The 20,782-nt window shown below is 44.5% G+C and overlaps 1 protein-coding gene across 6 annotated transcripts in view; it reads left to right on the top strand.

Annotated features, from left to right (window-relative positions):
* The window catches only part of Wwox (WW domain containing oxidoreductase), a 1,076,697-nt gene that overhangs the window by 40,194 nt on the left and 1,015,721 nt on the right, over nt 1–20,782 (top strand). For all 6 annotated transcript variants that reach the window (XM_008826895.2, XM_029560055.1, XM_029560083.1 and 3 more), the window contains exon 5: nt 14,556–14,662. In XM_008826895.2, the coding sequence (XP_008825117.1) occupies nt 14,556–14,662 (107 nt within the window). The remainder of the gene's footprint in view (nt 1–14,555; nt 14,663–20,782) is intronic.

The following is a 20,782-nucleotide window of genomic DNA, read 5'->3' as shown; positions in this document are numbered from 1 at the left end:
ATATATAAAAGACACAAGCATACACATAAAAGGTGTGCTAAAACTTATAATGATTTTGTCCTTTGTTCTGCGTGTCACAGCCTGTGAAAGAAGTGAGGCAGAGACCTCAGATCGGTTCTTCATTTGAAAGGTAGTGTTGCCGCCGTCTCAAACATGGCACTGTTGTGTATGTCTGACTGTTGTGAGAGAACCCAGTCAAAGCAGAAACTTACAGTTTTTCTGTTTCAAGTTGAAGTGAGGTAGTGCCATGTTTGTGTTTGATTACAGCAGACTAGCTGCCACCAACATAGCTAAGCCGCTGATGCATTTTACAGAACTCAAAACTGTATGTTAAAGATACTATCTAAGACAGCAATCTGTTTATCTATTCATTTTTCAGTATTTTATTTATTATTTTTATTTTATGTGCATGAGTGTATTGCCTGCATGTATGTGAGTGCACCTGTGTCGTGCAATGCTGCGGAGGTCAGAAGAGGGCTTCGGATTCCCCTGGAACTGGAGTTAGCGACGGTTCGTAGCTGCCATGTGGATGCTGGGAATCGAACCCGGGTCCTCTGCAAGAGCAGTCAGTGCTCTTAACTGCTGAGCCATCTTTCCAGCCCCAGCAATCTGTTTATTTAAATTACCAGAGATACCTTTTGAAAACTGATTATAAGGCAAAGATGGTCTTTTAATTAGATGTTTTTGCATTGCGCCTAATTTGCTTTTACCTAAAAACCCCCCAACAACACTGTATTAGTCAATTTTCTGTTGCTGTGATAGAAACACTTACCCAAGCAATTTATAGAAAGAAGAGTTTATTTGAGCTTACAGTTCCAGGGGAATTACAGTCTGTCATGGCAGGAAGGCATGGTGGCTGGAGGTGGCTGGAGCAGGAGGAACAGAAGCTAAGCTCTCATGTCATCTTGCAGGCACAGGAAGCAAGAGAACAACTGGAGATCTGGCAAAGCTTAAGAACCCTCTAACCCCACCCCCATGCACCTTCTAAGACCTCCCAAAACAATGCCATCATCTGGGGACAAAATGTCCAAATACTTGGAGCCTGTGGGGGTCATTTTCATTCAAACCACCACAGACACTTAGTTGCCTTGTTTTACTTTTTGTACAGATCTTATATTTTAGCTCTTATCACTCCCAGCCAATTACAGGAAATTCTCAATTACCAGTTTCCTTTGGAGTCCTAGGAGCCATTGGTTTGGGGTCAGGTCACCTTGGTCCAGAGAGCACAACATTAATGGAACTCCTTGGTTGTGGATCTAGCCTGGGAGACTGGACTTAATTCCTGTTTGTGAGAAGATGCATCTTAAAAAGGAGTGAGGAATAATGAAAAGTGAATTTGGGCACTTTTAAAAGTGAGCTGCAGAAATTACTGAATAGGTCCAACATTGTGTTTTGAGCACCTGCACACAGCTTCGGGAGCAAAAAGTTAATCTTCTTAAGAGTAGAAGTGACACACCACCTTCTTAAAGGCAAGAGTCAAGGTTGGCCCGAGTTTTAAGAAAATATGTGCTCGAATCAGAATAGTAGTGGTGTGCTTTTCAGACTAATGGGACACAATGAACAGATTTTCACTGCTGAGAGCTCTCAGGGAGTGGAGGGAGCGTTCCTCCTCCCCCTCCTCCCCCTCCTCCTTCTCCTCCGCCTCCTCCACTTCTGGTATCTCCATTTAAGAGCAGGTACCAATGCATGCAGTTATTTTATTATTTATTGTGTGTGTGTATTTTGGTGTGTACTTTTTCATGTGGGTACACTTGGAAGTTAGAAGATGGCCTTGGGGGTTGTTCCTAAGGTAATTCCAACCTCCTCCTCCTCCTCCCCCTCCTCCTCCTCTTCTTCCTCCAGTCTTCCTGTGTATTCCTGTCCCCCACCCTCCTTTTCCTCTTCCTTAGTTCTGTCCTAACTACTTCTTTATTGGGAGATGGACTGATTACAGCCTCACTGGTCACTAAGAAAGTCAAGGGCAGGATCTGTCTTTGCATGAGCTATGGCCAGGACCCTAGTGAGTGACTTCTGCAAAATATGGAACTCTGTCTCGAGCAGCTCTGAAAGATCATCAGAGATCTTGGCAGTGAAGGCAACCCATTCACAGCTGTGCAAACAGTACAGGCTCAGTAACACAATCCAGCCGCTCACAGACTGTGCTGGGTTTCCCCTCTGCTCTTGAAGTGGCTGTTAGCGAGTGTATCAAAGTACAAAAGGCCAAGCTTCGGGCTAAATCTTTCCACTTCTGAACAGCAGAAGCACTTTAGTTCTTTTAGTAGATAATGGTGAGGGTGAAGTGCAAGAGCTGTGTGTGTGTGTGTGTGTGTGTGTGTGTGTGTGTGTATGTGTGTGTGTCTGTGTATGCGTGTTTGTGTCTGTGTGTTTGTGTCTGTGTGTTTGTGTGTGCATGCTTGTGTGTGCATGTGTGTGTGTATGTATGCATGTCTGTGTGTATGTGTGTTTGTGTCTGTGTGTGTGTGCACGTGCACATGTTTGTGTCTGTGTGTGTGTATTCTGTTAAAATAAGAGCTTGACATCCAAAGAACATAAACTCATGTGTACAGAGTATGAGATTGTGGATCCAGAGTGTTCCCAAAACACAGCTTATCCTAACGCCAGGGACTACAGAATGCTGTCTTGAAAAGGCACAGGAAATCTACATCTAAGAGGCTGGATTTTAGAACAGTTTTTACCAGGAGGCCTTTGTTTTCTTTAATCTCTCTCTCTCTCTCTCTCTCTCTCTCTCTCTCTCTGTCTCTCTCTCTCTCTCTTCTCCTCTCTCTCCTCTTCTCTTCTCTTCTCTCTTCTCTCCTCTCTCCTCTCTCCTCTCCCCTTTCTCCTCTCTCCTCTCTCTCTCCTTGATCTAAGGCTCTGGAAGAAATGGCAACAGTACCTTGTGTACTCTGCTTAAAAAAAAATCCAGTGTGGAGTTACTGTTCTTTTGGGAGGAGGCAGGGGGTAAGCAGTGGTCTTTATATTTGATTCAGTAAAGATATTCCTTCAAAGTTGGATTTGAAAGTTTTTAGTAATTAAATGTGAGCATATCTTGCAACAGCTACAGTATTAAGATTGCCCAGCACTGGTTTAAAGCTTGAAGGGAACGTTAAGTTTGAAACTCTGAGGTCATTGGCCTTGGCAAACCATGCATTCCTGTCGGTTAGCTGGCCCCCTTCATGGGCCTTACACAGAGAAAAGTGTCTGACAGCAAAGGATGTTGTTAATTTTGTGTTCCATGATGAAGTCTTAAAGAAGAAAGAGGAAAACATGGCAGCACATCACAATTAGGGGGAGAGTCCATAAAGCAGGTGTGTTGTAACATGATCGCTGAAGAGACCACAGTTCTTGGCCTTTACCTGGTAACACAGAAACCACAGTGAAAGGGCACCAGACACTATTGACGCTGAAGCCTGAACTGTGGGGACCCCTTTTCTTTGAGAAGGACAACTGCTGAAGTCATTTCACTTATGTTGTACGAATAGCAGGTGTGCCGGTGACTTCCTTCTCAGGAATATTGTCACAGCAATGACTAATGGCGGGATGAGTGCAGACACTAACTGCACGCCCTGAATACTTAGGACACAACACGTCTGGTTTCTTTCTACACATAAAATAATTTTCCCTGCAGGGTGTGGTGATACACACCTTTAGTCCCAGCACTTGGGAGGCAGAGGCAGGTGGATCTCTGTGAGTTCAGGGGCAGCCTGGTCTATGTAGTGAGTTCCAGGACAGCTGGGGCTACAGGGAGACCCTGTCTCAAAAAGACCAAAAAAAAAAAAAAAAAAATTCCAATTCTTCCAGACTTAGCACAGACCCCAAGTGAAGGGCTCAGTTCCAAAACTGTCCCTACTTCAGATGCCATTCCAAGTCCTGTGTTGTCACCTGTACTGCTGACCAACTGACTGTGAATGGAGAAGCCCCCCCCCCAGTCTCTTCCTTGAGTTTGATAGTTTTCTGTAATAGCCCCCAAAACTCAGTGGAAGATCTCCTTACACTGCTGATTCGTTGGGAAGGTTATTAAAAAGTGGTCTACAGAGCGAGTTCCAGGCAGCTGGAGCTACAGGGAGACCCTGTCTCAAAAAGACCAAAAAAAGAATGCACAGCTGAGCAGCCAAGTGAAGACATTCTTAGGGTGGATTATAGGAGGAGCACAGAGCTTGCACGTTCCTCCGGCTGTACCTCTCCTATTACCTCTGTGTGTTTACAAACCTAGAAGCTCTGCTTTTTATGGAGGGAGGCTTCATTATGTAGGCATGGTTGCATCACTGGTCAGTATGGGTACAGCTCCTCCTACTTCCTGGAGATGTGTGTGGAGTAAAAGAGGGAAGTTGGGGAGACTGAGAGTTCAAGCCCTCTAGTCACTTGTGGGTTCCTGTTGTAGCCAGCACCATCCTCTAAGACTGACTCCTTTATCAGCATAAACTGATCAGCATCCAGTGGCTGTGCATTAAGCATCCTTGAGATTCTCCATTAACCTTGACCACTCAGGAAATTTCCAAGGCTTTAGTCACACGTATACCTTTCATAGTATTCCACGATGTCATACATCCCAGTGACAAGGTGCACTAGGTGGTTTGGGGTCTAGGTGGTGGGCTGTATCTGCTCTGAACTTTGGCCGCACTGCCCATCAGGGCTCTCTGCCTTTGTAAGTCCCTCAACCTCTGTGATCATTGGTTTTCTCTTCTATGAACTGATGACAGTAATACTTCCCAGGGTTTCCTTGACAAGCACCTGAGAATTCCTGTATTTTGTAAGCATTTGGCTTGGTGCCCTGCAGAAGGTAGCTTTCCCAGCTCCTCCTCCTTACCTGGATGTTTGAACAGTATTTTCTACAAGTCAGGCTGCTCTGAAAACGTACCCTTTGGAGTAGGAATTGGTTCCTCCCTTTCTTATTCACCTTGATTGCTCTGTATTAAAATTCATAAAGACCCATAAATTATCAATTAGATGTCATTCAGGTGGTTATTTTTAGTTTCCTACTATAGCCGGCGAATATGCATGTGTTAAAAATTGAAATGGCATGCATTATAACACACACAGTGAGTGTTTGCTCTCAACCAGTTGCACTCCCTAGGAGTCATCAGTGTCAGTGCTGTTTACACACATGCCTCCCCATTTATGATGCATTTTGCAGACCATTCTGCACTTTGGCTTTTTTGGTCTTTTTTTTTTTTTTTTTTTTTTTGGTGGTGCCGAATGTTGAACCCAGAGCCTTGTGTATGCTAGGAAAGTGCTCTACCACTGGCCTATAATCCCCAGACTAACTACTTCTTTTACTCTCCTCCTCCTCCTCCTCCCCCCATCTTCCTCCTCCTCCTCTTCTCTTCCTCTTCCTCCTCCCCCCTTTCTCTTCTTCCTCTATCCTCCTTTTCCTCCTCTTCCTCCTCCTCTTCTTGCAATATTGAACCTAGAGCTTTACACATGCTAGCCAAGTGCTCTGCAGCTGACCTACAATCCCAGCTGTCCTGGTTAGTTTTTATTGTCTATCTGATAAAATCTAGAGTCACCTGGGAAGAGGGTTGAAAATTGCCTTGATCAAATTGGTTCATGGCCGTATCTGTTAGGGATTGTCTAGATTAATGATTGATGTGCGAGGGCTCAACCCACTATGGGTGTTGCCATTCCTAGGCAGGTGGGCCTGGACTGTTTAAGAAAACTAGCTGAGGGGGCTGGAGAAATGACTGACAGCTAGTTTGTGGTTAAAAGCACTGGTTGTGGTTACAGAGGACCTGTGTTCAGTTTCCAGCACCCACACGGTACCTAACAACAGCTCATAACTATAGTTATGGCTCTGCCGCCCTCTTCTGGCCTCTTCGGGAATTGCATGCATGGATACAAGCAGACAAAATAGTTATACACATAAAATAAAAATAAATAAATTAAAAAGAAGAAAACTAGCTGAGAGTGAGCCAGTGAGTGAGCCAGAGAGCAGCATTTCTCCATGGTTTCTGCTTGATCTCCTGCCCTGACTTTCCTCAGTGATAGACTGTGACCTGGAGAAGTCAGGTAAGGCCTTTCCCCCTCTAGTTGCTTTTTGGTCATGGTGTTTATCACAGCAACAGAAAAGGAAACCAGAACAGAAATCAGCCAACTTTTGTCCTTAGTAGTGTAACTTAGAAATGTTTTCTTGCATTTCCCCAACATTTCACCTCACTCTGTGTGTGTGTGTGTGTGTTTGTGTTTGTGTATGGTGTATGCTCACATGTATTATGTGAATGCATTTACTTGTTGCATGCATAGAGGCCGGAGGAAGATGTTGGGCTTCACTCTCTGCCTCAATCCCTTCAGAGAGGGTTTCTCTCAGAACTTGGAGCTAGGCTGCCTGCCAGTAAGCCCCAGCCATCCTCCTGTCTCTGCCCTGTCAGTGCTGGGGTTAGAAGCATGCTCTCACAATCACATCCTGCTTTTTGCGTGGATGCTGGAATCTGAACTCAGACCCTCATGCTTGTACAGCAAATGCTCTTACCCACTGAGCCATCTCTCCAGCTCCACCTCATTCTTTTTAAGTGCAGTCTAGTATTTTATTCTCTGTGTGACATTTGGTTGACTTAGCCTAATGGAAGGACAGTTAGGTTGATTGCCATCTTCATTTGATGCAATGTGATGAATTTTCTTTCCCAGTATGTTGCCCATGTGTGAGTCAATTTGTAAAACAGATCTCTAGTCATTGAGTATCTAGGCCAAAGAGCATGGCCATTTACAGTTGGGTAGATAAGGTCCAGTTGTCCTCAGAGGTGTTTGGAGCCAGTTTACGTCCCCCAAATCCCATACCTCATGCATGGGGTGGCCTGGTTCCCCCTACCTCTCTGGCACAGATGCTGCTCAGTCTGACTGCCCTCAGAGAATGTGTCTTCATATGGCCTGTCTAGGACTGTGGGAACTGTGATCTTTAGGCAGTTTTCTCGCTATGATTTCTAACCAGGACTGTCACTGGCAGGTCAGACGAGAACTTACTCACCCTGCACAGTGGCAGCTCACAGCCAGCCTGGGGGTCAGTCTTGCCTCTTGAGAGATCTTGGAATTTATTATCTAGCATTGCAAAATATTACTGTCTTGTACTGCCCAAATCACAGAGATGTAGCCTGGTGAGATGAAGAAATAAAAAAATATTCTGTGTGGACTGACCTGTTTCTAAACCTCTGCATTCTCATCTTGCAAACTGGTATCTTTCTTTTGGTAAGTACCATTTGCCACACAGTTATGTTATGAAGGATGTTTAGGAAGCTCTGTAAGGTACTTGTCTCTGGCTATATTGATGCTTAATTTTCAGAGAAGGACTGATTTGACTTATTTTCCTCTGGAGAGATCTGCATATCTTGTAATTTCTTAAAAGTTGGCAGGTGTGGACTGTGTTCAGCGAGAGTGCTGTCTGGCTCCGTAGAATCAGTGCCACATGGTTGAAATGGTGTGGATTGTAAATGTGAGCTTGTAGAGAATTAAAGTGCAGAATCAACAGTGTGGGTTATCTGGTCACTGTCACTTGTCACCATGACTGTGTCCCAGAACTTTATCTCAAGTGTCTCTCATGGTCAGTGTCATGTCGCTGTCATTTTATTTATATCAGGTTAGTTTGGAAAGTATGGTCTTTGCCTATTTAGGAGGATATAAAGGAACTCACATCCTTAAATTCATTGTGTTTTTCTTTTTTTCTCCAGTGTTGGGATTGAACCTAGGACCTCACACATACTGGGAGAGCATGCTGCCACTGAGGGACACTCCTAGCCCAAACTAGTGGTTTATTCACACAAAAAGCTATCTCCAGGGGCTGGGGAGATGGCTCAGTGGGTAAAGTGCTTGCCGTGCAACTGTGAGGACCTGTATTTGAATCACCAGAGTCCACATAAAAGCTGGGCATGATGCCATGTGTCTGTAATCCCCATGCTCCTGTGGTGAGATGAGAGGCAGAACCAGGGGAATTCCTGAAAGCTCTTGGGGCAGCAGTTTGGCATGCACAGTGGCAAACTATGAAGAAGAGACCTCTGTACCCGAGGTTGTCCTCTGACCTCCACATGTGTGTAATGGTATGTACAAGCGTGCACACACCCACACCCAAATAACAATTGCCAAGCTTTGAATTATCCCCAAATCTAACTCCACCTGAAGGACACAGGCTTTTCTTCTGCTCTGCATATCATGGGGGTCTCTGGGGAGCACGAGGACACGAGTTGGAAAGATTCTGTAACTTGTTGCTTGATTCCTAAAGATCACATCAGTTGTCTGTTCTTGGTGTGTGTGTGTGTATGTGGGGAAGTGGCTCACCATTTCTGTGGCCTTAAAATGGCATGCAGTTACAAGTAGCATTTGTCCTCAGTGCTTCACAATTATAAATTAATAATAACAGCCCATTAGAAATTACGGGTATTGTAAGTCCCAACTCCTCTGGGCATCTTAATAAAAATGGTAATTAAAACCATAATTTACAGTAAATGGGGACACTGCCCAAGTACATCCACAATATGGAGGAAATTAAAAACCTCCAACCAGAAGGAATATTCTTGGCACTGGGGAAAGAAGCCTCGGTTTTTGTTTTTTTTTTTGCCTATGCCCCTGGCTCCCTTGTCAGGGTTTGTTGGAACTGGCTTCTCACCCTGGAGTCTCTGTGCCTGTGGAATCTGGGGGCAGCCGCGGTCACCATCTGGACAACCACTTGCTCTGAGCCCCTTCACTACCACACACAGACCCATCCTCACTATCTGTTTCCTGTCTGTGTAAACCAGTTGTTAGGCTCACCCATGGCACCAGGGGCACCTCAAGGATCTCCTAGATGCTCCCTCAACCCTAGAGTTAGGCAATCAGCATGCTTTTTAGAGTTTTCATTTTCTGAGTTCTATTCTAATGTATCCATTTGGCCACTCAGCCTAAGAGGGTCCTTCCTGGCTGATCACAAGCCTTCCCTTGTCTTAACTGACTCCATTATACACATGACCGTCAGAGTGGCTGTCATTGGATAAAATAGTAATAACAACACCTGGTGTTACTCTCCTCTCAGAGGGTCCTCACCTTACTGCCCATTCCTTTCTCCACACTGCATTCTGTGAGGCTCTTCTACAATCTTTGGTCATTCACAGCACCTTTTTGTGCATCTCTTTCTTTGTTTCTGCAGTTCTTGGCCCAAGGGTTCTGCTGCCACTCACTCATTTAGGAGCTTGTAATAGATCCCAGTGCACGCAGGTCCCTGACTTACTGTGCCGCTGCTGGGTTTCCCCAGGCGTAGCCGGAATCCCAGTCTCTCACTTGGCAGAGTTGAACTTGATGTGGATTAAATAAAATCTCAAGCAGGCTGATAGGAAATGTTCTTTAAGATTTGGATGTGAGAACATATTAATTACTTTACTTGTTGCTGTGGCCAGATCCCTGACAGCAAGCAGCTCAAGGGAGGAAGGGGGTCAGTTTGGCTCACAGTTTGAAGAGACACAGTCCATCAGCATCATGCAAAGAAGGCACCACAGCAAGGGTGTGAGGTGGCAGGTCACACGTATCTGCAGTCAGGAAGCAGAGAGTGGTGATGGCTCATGCTCAGCTTACTTTCTCTTTTTTGTTAAGTCCAGACCATGGAACAGTGCCACCCACATTTAGGGTGGGTCTTCACAGTTCAGTTAACCTACTTCCTCACAGACATGTCTAGAGGGATGTTTCCTAGGTGATTCTATAACTTGATCCTAGGTGTCAAGTTGATAATCATTATTAACCATCACAGAGGGCAGCACTTGGGAGGCCGACACAGGAGGATCATGAGTTAAAAGTTAGCCAGGCTTATGTGGCAAGACAGAATAGCTTGATTTGGATTCCCATGGGTATCAGCAGCTGCTAGATGAGTTCCCATTGCTAGGATCTAGGCATCTGGTTTCTGCAGTGTCCTGATGGGCAATGGGAGCAGCATGGGTGGCAGCTGACTGTGGCTAACTTGAGACATTAATTCTTCCCTCTGTCTAGCAATGCTCCTCAGTCACCTGGCTGTGTCTGCATGTGGGTTGGAGCCCAAGTGTGCTCCCATCATGAGCTCTTTCAGAGATGCTTGACCCTGGCCCTGGCTTGTATGGTCTCCCTGGCCATAGAAATGATGGTGGTTAATTCAGTTGGAAGGGAGGGAGGGAGCAGGAAAACAAATACAAAAACTAAAAAAGATTAATTATGGAAAAATGTTAGAGTAACAAAAAACCAAAGAAAGAAGAAGAAAAGAAAAGAAAAGAAAAGAAAAGAAAAGAAAAGAAAAGAAAAGAAGGGAGGGAAGGAAGAAAGGAAGGAAGGAAGGAAGGAAAGGGAGGGGGGGGAGGGAGGGAGGAAGGAAGGAAGGAAGGAGGGGAAGAGAAAGAGAGAGAGAGAGGAAAGGAGCAGGAAGATAGAAAGGAGAGAGGGGGAGAGCCAAACTGAGGTACTCTGTGGACTTGATTTAGGCTGTAATTATCATATGCAACTTCTGTTCTGGAGAATGAAAACTTGTGTAAGGTAAGTGGGCATTTAAGTTTTTGTGTCTATTTCCCGTCTTACATCACTTGGGTGTTTGTATTTAAAGGCTCAAACCTGAGACCATGAGATATTAACCCCCCATGGCCACTTAGTGCTTCTGATTGGATCCCATGTTACAAATGTGAGGAGACCATTGCTGCCCGTTGTTTAGAAATGCCTTCTGTTATTTATTTTCTTCATATTATTAGCTTATATATTCCTCTGTACCCGCTCTTGCCATCCCCACACTGTTAAGCTACTGCAATTTAAACATTGTCATAAAGTTAATTTTTTATAAGATGAATCAGGTTATTAAATTTACTAAACCATTACCTTCATTATTTTGCACCAACTTTGGCACCATGCAGGATTGGCTTAGCACTACTACACTTAGCTAATTAAGCTGGCCATCGGCCGTGGTGCTACCAGAGTGAGGGATGCCATCCTCATGGGCTTTCTGCAGGACTTAGCAGTAGGTAATGTTATTAAACTTTTTTTTTTAATTTATAAAACTCCCTACTCTGGAGATGTGGTTTACTATAAAAGCGTTATTGTCTTCCCTGTTAAACCATCATCTTTTGAAATATCCCCACTTTGTTTTCCAGAGGCGGTAGAAACAAGTCGACTAGCCATGTGTACCGTGTTGCTTAGATAAAGGGTGTTGTAAGTCCTGGAGAATAACTGTAGAAGACACAGAGACAGATGGCTTAGCCGTAGCTCCAGTCAGGAGTTATGTGAGGTGAGAAGGCGGAAGCTCCTGTCTTCTGTGTGTGCTGCCATTACATCAGAGGCACAACTTTTGGAAATAAAGGATTCTTTGCCATAGGTCATTTTGTCAAGTGTGCTAGCCTGACTTAACTGGTTCATTTCAGGAAATAAAGGGGATAGGAAAAGGGTATGTTTTTCCCCTTCACAGATTTCTAGGTAGTGACATTTGAAACCAGAGTGAGCAGTATTCTCACAGGATTTTAAAAATTATTCATTATTGAAAAGGAAGTTACAGGGCCATCAGGGTTGCTATTCAAAATAAGGGAGATTACTTCAAAGCAACATACTGTGGTGGCTTCTTAGTAGCAGTCTGTGTAAACCACTTATTCCTCCTGGAGATCTATGAAATCCAGCTGGGTGCAAGAGATAAACAGGCATGGGGAACAAGTAGTTGACTGATAATCTGGGGAGTTGGATAAAGCTCCAGCTTGCCTTGCTTTTATTGATACCCTTTTGATTATTTAATTACATAATTGTTTTTGGGTATAGCGGCACATATGTGTAATTCCAGTGCTTGGGAGGTAGAGAGACAGGAGAATGGGAGTTTGAGGCTAGCCTGGGCTACATAGTAAGTTTCAAGCTATCCTAGAATACATAGCAAAACCCTATCTCAAACAATACAAAGTCAAACCAAACCAAAACCAAACCCAGCCAAACAGTTACTAGGGAATGACAGTGAATTATGCCCATCATCTTTCCCATTTTCCGACATTGTGTTTCCCCCCCTTTAATACCCTATAATGATAATGTGCTAAAGAAATTTATGGTCATTGCTTTGACTCAGAAATTTCAAAAGGACTCAGAACCTAACTTATCTACCAGACTATCATTACAATTTATAAAGATTTAAAAAGTTTATTTAAAGATTATATGTTTATATGTGTCTGAGTGTGGGTTTGTACATGCGAGTGCAGTCCCTACAGAGACTGAAAGAGAGTGTCAGATTTCTGGAAGCTGGAGTTATATGTGGGTGTCGGGAGCTGAACTTGGGTCCTCTGAAAGAGCAGCAGGCACTCCTACCTGTTGAGCCTTCTCTGTAGACCCTACTAGAATTTATACCAGAAACAGATCCATCACCTCCAAAAATTTCCCTTGCCCCTTAACATATATAAACCACGCACATGTGTGTTTGTGATAAGAATACTTTGTGTAACGGAAGCCCTACCCTCTTCACAAGCTGGTAAATATGCAGCACGCTCATGCTGACTGTGGGCTTAGCTTTCTAGGACTTTATCCTCTTGTGAGTAGAAATCTCTCCCCCTTTGGCTAATTGTTTCTTGTTTTTCTCCTTCCCCAGTCCTGAGAACTACCCTTGCACTCTTGCTTCTCTGGGTTTGTAGCTTTAGAAGCCGCACAGAAGGGCGTCATGCAGTACTTGTCCTGAGTCTAGTTTGTTTCATTGGGCAGATGTCTTCTGGGTTCTTCCATTTTGCTGTAATTGGTGGAATTTCTTTCTTCTAAGGCAGAATAATATCACATCTACACTATGTTAATATAATATTCTACTGTATGTAATACCCACTGTAATACCTTGCAATTCTCAGTTTTACAGATAAGCATTGATATGTTTACAGTGACAGTGTGCCTAAGCATCTTAAGTCCTTGGTGCAATCATCTTTTTTTTAAAAATCATTTATGCTTCACTTTGGAAATTTTTGACTTGTCTTCTCTTAACTGTGTCTTTTATTAAACCTGTATTTTTTTCCTGTTTGTTTGATTTTCTTTGTCTTTTTGAGACAGGGTCTCCTTCTAGCCCCAGCTGGCCTAGAACTCTCTATGTAAACCAGGCTGGCCTTGAACTCACAGAAATCCACCTGCCTCCACTTCCCTAGAGCTGGGATTAAAGGTGTGGGCCACTACGCCTGGCTTAAACCTGTATGTTTTCCTTACTTAGGCTTGTTGTGTCTGTTTGTTTGATTTTCTTTGTCTTTTTGAGACAGGGTCTCCTTCTAGCCCCAGCTGGCCTAGAACTCTCTATGTAAACCAGGCTGGCCTTGAACTCACAGAAATCCACCTGCCTCCACTTCCCTAGAGCTGGGATTAAAGGTGTGGGCCACTACGCCTGGCTTAAACCTGTATGTTTTCCTTACTTAGGCTTGTTTCATAGTATCCGATTTTTACCTATTTTTTTCTGTTCTGAAGTCCTTGACAAAATTCCCCATCTCATCTTTTCACTTCCTGAAGACCTTGCCATAGTGCTCTTGGGCCCCCCTTTCTGACGACTTCATTATTCAGGCCTGGAGTGCAATTGTCTCTGTTTTCCTCTCCTCTGGCTTTGGGTAACATCTCGTCCTCTTGCCTGCCTTGTTATTTTTGTTTTCCTTCCACAGACTTTATTTGAGAATGTGAGGTAATTGCAGGGAGAACTTGAGGTTCTGGATGAGGTGACCAGCCAGTGACTAAGTGGCTTGAACCTGAGTTTCTAGAAAGGCTGGACTTATACAGGTACTCCAGTGAGGGACACAGCCCCAATGAATTTACCAGGGCCTCTTCTTCGTGGTCCTCGAGCTTACGTTTGTGTCTTTCTCTTCCTGTAAAAGTGCCATGAGCTCAACCAGTCTTCTAAGACTCTCGGCCACTTGTCCATCTGGAATAGGACTTGGGAGGCACCACAGAACCTGCTAGGTACTGGCCTCTCCCTGCTAGGTGCTGGCCTCGCCATGCTAGGTGCTGGCCTCTTGACTTCCCCAAACCTTGGCCTCCCAACTTCTCAGTTGTATGGAACTTCTCTAAGAATTTCAAACAAGAATGCCTTTGTGTATATGTGTGTGCATGATGGGTGTGTGTATGTGAGTGTGTGCGTATGTATGCGTGTATTTGTATGTGCATGTGTGTGTATGATGGTGCATGTTTGTGTGAACCCTCTCATGTGTATACCATATGTTCTCCAGCTTTTTTCTCATTGTTCTCAGGAGGAAGGTGAGAGGGAGGGTTCAGGACACCAGGGCCACCATTGCTAGACTGATCAGTCCTGGGACCATCACAGAGCATTACTCCTCATGACTGGTGGTAAAGGGGCTGACCCTGGCCTGAAATCTTTTTTGACTCAGCCTTCATCTTTGCAGTCACTCTACCTGTTGTGCCCATTGTCTGATTTCATTTGTTGACCTTCCTGGCCAGGCATCTCCTATACATCCTAAGATATTTATCTGCCACATTCCTTTGCTCGCTAAAAGCCAGTGACACTCCACCCCACAGTTTTGTCCGCTGAAAAGTCTCCAGACATGGCACCTGTCCCCTGCGGTATGAAATCACCTCTGGTTGAGAACCACTTTGACCGTGCCAGCGGTGTCCCCTGTAGGCCGTTTAGCATGACTCACATGTCCATCTTTTCTAATGTGGACTTTTCTTTTAAATCATAGGGTTTGAAACTGCCAAGTCTTTTGCTCTCCACGGTGCACACGTGATCCTGGCCTGTAGGAACATGACAAGAGCCAACGAAGCTGTGTCCCAGATTCTGGGAGAATGGGTGAGCATTTGACTGTGTTTTTTTGTTGCCAGTGTGCATGCCGGGCTAAGCGCAGTGCATAAAGTTTATTACTGTTGGAATCATGTCTTTATTTTTAAAGTCATTTTTACATTGTTTACTTTATGAATAAAGGATGAGCTGGGCAGTTATCATCCACGAATTTGTTTACAGTTCACTGTCAGCGTCACCTGCTTTACTACTCAGAGGTTTGAGAAGTTTTGCTTATTTAAATCATTGTTAAAACAAATAAAATGTGGTCAGTGCCCATGAACACAGCTGGGAGGGTGAATGCCCTATGGTATTTTTTCTATTTCTGCAGCTACTTGTTTGTTTATTTTATTACCTTTTGGCAGTTTCATACATGTATATAATGAATTTTAGTCATTTTCACCCTCCATGACCCTCTCTAATCCCTCCTCCACCTGCTAAAATTCTTCTGCCCAGCAAGTCACCTCCCACTTCATGTCTGTTTGTGTGCGACTCGCTGTGTTTAATGAGGGCTGCCTGCATGAGTGTGGGAGGGAGGTTGTTTACAGGAGCTTGGGCAACTTACCAGTGGTTACACCACTGAAGAAAGTAACAGCCCTTCTCCCCCAACTACCGTTAACTGTCTACTGTCCCCTCAGGGAGGGAGGGCACCTCATGAGCTCCTCCCCTGTCCATGATGAAGTCCTGATCTTGTGAGATCTTATGCAGGTACCTATGTGACGTCATGCTCAGATGTCTTTTCGCAGCACACCTGCAATGGTCCTGTCTTCCCAGTCTTTTTTTTTTTTTTTTTTTACACATGAGCCTTTTTTAAAAATCTTTTTTGTTGTTGTTTTTGTTTTATTTTTATTTTATGTGTATTGCCTGCATGTGTCTAAGTGGATCTGTGTCATGCAGTGCCAGAGGAGGACAGAAGTTGGATCCCCTGGAACTGGAGTTACAGATGGTTGTTAGCTACCGTGTGGGTGTTGGGATTCAAACCCAGGTCTTCTGCAAGAGCAGCCGGTCCAGTGCTCTTAACTGCTGAGCTGTCTCTCACCCCTAGTCTTTCCAAATGAGATGGTAAGAAAACAAAAAGCTAAAGTCTTCCCTGGTCCTGGAAAGGTAGGCACATTGGCCATTTCTCACGTGTTCTTCCAGAAAAGGGCTGCACCTGTGAGTGAAGCCATGCATGCCGCTGTTCTGTGCTGTGGTCAGGCCACGAGTACAGCAGAAGGCCTTTCTTTATCAGTGCATCTGCCTGGACTTTGGGCCAGATGGACTTTGCATCACAGGGGTGCGGTGCCTGGCAGAAGCAACTTGAGGGGAAGGGAAGAAACATTCATTTTGGCTCATGGCTCCAGAGGTTTTCAGCTCAAAGCTGACTGACTGCATTTTTAGGCCTGCGGACACGAAAGCCATCATGGCAGAAGGGCACAGTGAGGAAAGAGGTGCTTGCCTCCTAGCGGTCAGGAAGGGGAGGAAGGAGAAAGGGAGGGAGAGAGAGAGCAAGAGCAAGAGAGACCGAATTCCACCACCTCTGATACCATCAGATTATGGATCCATCAGTGGACTTACCCATGGGTTAAGTCAGAATCCTTGTGATCTAATCATTTCACCAAAACTTCGCATCTGAGCACTACTGCACTGGGGACCAAACCTCTGCAACACATGATCCTTTCAGGGGACACTTCGACTTCAAAGCACGTGTCTTCATCGTTTCTAGTAGTTGCATAATATTCCAGGACACGCCTTTCTCACCAGTGTTCCACTTATGGTGCAGGCGTGTGGTTTGCATTGTTTTGCCACTACCAGTGATACTGTACACTGTTGTAATTTCATGTACAATTGGGTCTAAAGTATATGAATGTTTTTGGTATTTATGTTTGCCGTGTGATGAGCATGGGGCGGGGGACGCTGAATCTCGCCAGGGAGTCCCTTCATTCACTGGGATCAATTTGCAGCCACCGTCTTTGTGCCAGTTTCCTAGGCGTTGCTACCGTGTTCTGGCCTGTTGGTTATGTAAAAGAGATGCCATTATCTGGCATCTCAGGGAATTCCACTGGCTTTGGTGATTCTGTAGCAACCTGACTGCACAATGATATTAACATTGAAGCCAGGTGTGGAAGATACTGCTGACACACAGTTGCGTTTTCATCTTTAAATCTGTGCTTTTTTTTTTTTTTTTAAGAATGCATTATAGATGAGAACAGATTAATCTGTATTTATCCCATTTGGAAATGATCTGTCGTATATTGATTTGTCTATGTCTATCATCTATCTTTTAGCTTTTATTAGTTATCTGTCTCTATTAACTACTATCTATAATCTACTTATAAGTCATCTATCTATCAGGTATCTGTCTGCCCACCTACCCACCTGTCTGTCATCTGTTGTCACTGCTTTTGCAGATGGGACCTGACTGTGTGGTCTAGTCTGGCTTTGAACTTGTGCCCTTCGTGCCTCTGCTTCCAGAAGTTTGGAGTTACAGGCATGAGCCTCTACACCTGGCCCATTTTAACTACAAGTTGGTGCATAGAGGCAGAAATTCCTGGTTTCCTCATCTCTAATGAAGAAGACCGAGCGAGATACTCTTAGAAACTCACCATTTAATCTCTCTTCCTTGCATTTTAGGCCACAGCTCTGTCCCTGTGAGCCAACTTCTAGTGACAGAGTTGATCACTATAGCTTCGCTCTGCTGAACAATCGCTTGAGGTGGAGTAGCAATCCTCCAGAAATAATTATTCCAAACATTCATGTTAGGGGCTTGGGAACAGGAAGCATCAGGGACAACAGACCACACAGTTTCACACACTGGGATTTCATCTCGGAGGGTTTAGACTGCAGAAACTTAACCCTCTGACAAGCCTCACTGCTGTACTCGTTCCCTATGTTTGGTTGTACCGTGTTCCTCACTCCCCCAAGATGGTGATTACAGATGCCCAGCTTTAGCACCTAAAGCCACTGTTACCATTTCCTGTCTTTGCACTGTGTGGAGCCCTGGTGTGGTAACCGTCCTTGCGTTTTGTCCACACCGTCCTCACGTGCTCACCTGTGACTTTGCTGCGCTGATTTCTTCCACGCTCTCGTTATTCCACAACTCTGCAGAGGGACCTTATCTGGCATATCAGAAAGGATCTCAAGGTCAATTTAATCCACTCCAGGTTTTCAGTGTGTGAGCCAGCTTGAGCCTGTTCACACTACCTGGGATGGATTGTATAGATAGCTGGCCTGGGATGTACTGAGACATATTGACACCTTGTGGGAGGCTTTCAGAGTGATCCAAGGTTTTTTATTGCAGCAAGAGCTCATTCAGAAGTCGCTGGGCTGTTTGGCTCCACACTGGCCCTTGGGTGCCAAGGCTCTGTGGCATCCTTAGCTCGGTTCTGGAGGTGGAGTTTGTTTTCCTGTTTAACCAGCTTGTCCTTCCCTTCCTGGGCCTCTCTTCCAACTTTCCAGTGTACCTTCCCTAATCACCATGTTCCCGAAGCTTCATGTCTGCGTCTTTGCAGTGGAATGCTTTTCTCAACTCACTGTGTTGGAGCAGCTGACAACCCTCATTCACGGAATTGCTACCATGTACTGTGCCATGGGCAAGGCCCATTGTGATCTAAAGCCTCTTCTTCATTTGACCCAAGCCACAGCTCTGCCAGAGAAGGAATATGTCCAGAGACGCATAGCTGGTGAGCTCAGGTGCAGATTGCTTGCGCCATCTGCCTTGGAACTCAGCAGGTTCCTCTTGCCCAAGCGTCCCTCAGCCTTCCACTTTGAGGCTTTGATTTTAGGTTCTCTTAATGCTGCTTGAATGGTCCATTTCAGGATTAGATACATTTCTCAGGATTAGTCATCCTGAGCCACCCCAGTGGAGCCCTGGGCGTTGGTGCCATTCTTTCTATGTAGTCTTTCTCATCTTCTTTCTCTTCCTGTTTTTCCTCCTCCTCCTCCTGTTTTTCCTCCTCCTCCTCTTCCTCTCCTCCTCTTCCTCCTCTTCCTCCTTCTCTTCTCCCTCCTCCTCCTCCTCTCTTCCCCTTCTTTCTCCTCCTCTGTTTTGTGATGGGCTCTCAATCTGTAACCCATTCTGGCCCGGAATTCACTATGTAGTCAGGCTGGCCTTGAACTTGTGACAGTCCTCCTGCCTCAGTCTAGCTGGGATTTATAACTTTAGATAGCCTTTCTCAAATTTAATTTGAGAGATCTACCTACTGAGTAAAATGTAACCTATGTGAACACATAGTCCATAAAGAAGTCTACTAAGAGCCTATAATTGCTACTGTTAATAATTATCCCATGGTTCAGTGCATTCCTACTAAGATGTTTTGGATGCCCCGAGGTCAGACATAAGCGAACAAAGGAAAACAGTTTTAGGATCCTGTGGACAGTGAAGAAGTGAACCAGAATTGATGTTTTAGAAACAAATCTATTCAGCATGGTTAAAGGGGAGGGGGAGAGGGAAGCTCGTGTAGTCTTCCTGGAAGTGGGGTTCATGTCTGTCTCAGAATCCCAGCACCCACATGGTGACTGACAACTGTCTGTAACTCCAGTTCCAGAGGTTCCAACACCCTCTTCTGTCCTCCACGGGCACTGCACGACATAGGCGCACTTATGCATATGTACCCATAGCACTCATACACATAAAATAAAAATAAATGAATTTAAAAGACTAAAAATGAAAATTAACCAAGATTGTTAAGCAGTCCCAGAGAGACAGGGCAGGGGGTCGTCAGGGTGTCCGCTGGGTAGCATTCTTTTGGTATACTGACTTCAGGCTGGCTACTGGGTCTTATCAGTGCCTAGAGCTGATCTGATGTTAAGCTTATTGAGGACCAAAGTATATCAAATAGACCTTCCTCTACCCTACTCTCCATCCTACACCCCCCTTGTGACAACTAAAATGTCTCCAGACATTATCAGATGATTCCTAGGGGTGCAAACAATTCCTGACTCATTAACACTGTTTAAAAAAAATGCTTTAGGGCTGGTGAGATGGGTGAGCAGTTCAGATTGCATATTCCTCCTGCATAAGACCCAAGTTTGGTTCCCAGCACCCATGCCCGGCAGCTCACAACTGCCTGTACTCTAGCTCCACACCTTCTTCTGGCCTCCAAAGCCACTTGCATATACCTGCACAGACACTCATGCATGCACAGTAATCAGAAATGGAGATAAATCTTTAAAATACACAGTAGTATGTTGTCAGAGATTAGAAACAGATACACCCTGTGACCTTGGGCCAGTTTGGAATTCCTGTAATCTTCAGTTTCATTTATAAAATGCAGATCACAGTGTCCCTTTGAAGGTTTTTCTTTATTATTAAACACAGTGACTGTGTGTGGATAAAATATGAGCACATGGTGGAGGATGATTAAGTGCTCAATTAAATACTAGCAGTAATGATAATCTCTTACATAAGAAGAGAACAGTGAAGCTTGCTGCTATCAGCCTCAACAAGTGACTGGACGGGAGCTGTAGGGAGGTGTTTATCAGCACCAGTTAAGCGGGTTTGTAGTGAACTGTTTTTCTGTCCTCATATATCTGGACTCCTACATTTTAATGGATGTATATTTAGTCTGTTGATTAGTATTTTCCAGTGTACCTCATATTAGTACTCAACTGTCATTTGAAAAGCCATCTTAATTATTTATGTGATTGCTTTTCCTTTTGTATTTACAAAGAACTACACTTTGCATATATCCAAGAAAGATGATTAAGAGATCAGCCATCGGGAACAGCAAGCAGCGGTTTATAGCTGAATGGTTATTGAAAAATTGGGGAGATAAGAGGTTAAAAAAAAATCTTCACAGAGGCGGAACTGATAAAAGAAAGGAGCCAGGGGCTCCTCCCAAGCCCATGTGACCCCTGAGGAACAGATCCTCAAACAGCCTTAAGAGTGAAAATAAATTGGTTTATCTGGGCCAACTGTATGGCCTTAAACACCCAAAAGGAAAGTATAACCAAAGATTAAAGGGGCCAATATAATTTCTTAAGAGTCTGTATGCATAGCTAAAGGCTACATAACAAGCAACAATGCCAGATAGGAGATACCTTCTTTTGAGTTGTTGGCCAGGGTGGCCAAAACGATTCCCAGATAGTAACCTAGCATAGAACTGGGAAAATGAATAGCAGACCCCAATCTTATCCAAAGTAATATTGACA

Source organism: Nannospalax galili, unplaced genomic scaffold (genome assembly GCF_000622305.1).
Source record: "Nannospalax galili isolate Female #2095 unplaced genomic scaffold, S.galili_v1.0 scaffold770, whole genome shotgun sequence".
Lineage (NCBI taxonomy): Eukaryota > Metazoa > Chordata > Mammalia > Rodentia > Spalacidae > Nannospalax > Nannospalax galili.
This window is presented reverse-complemented; position numbering and strand designations above follow the sequence as displayed.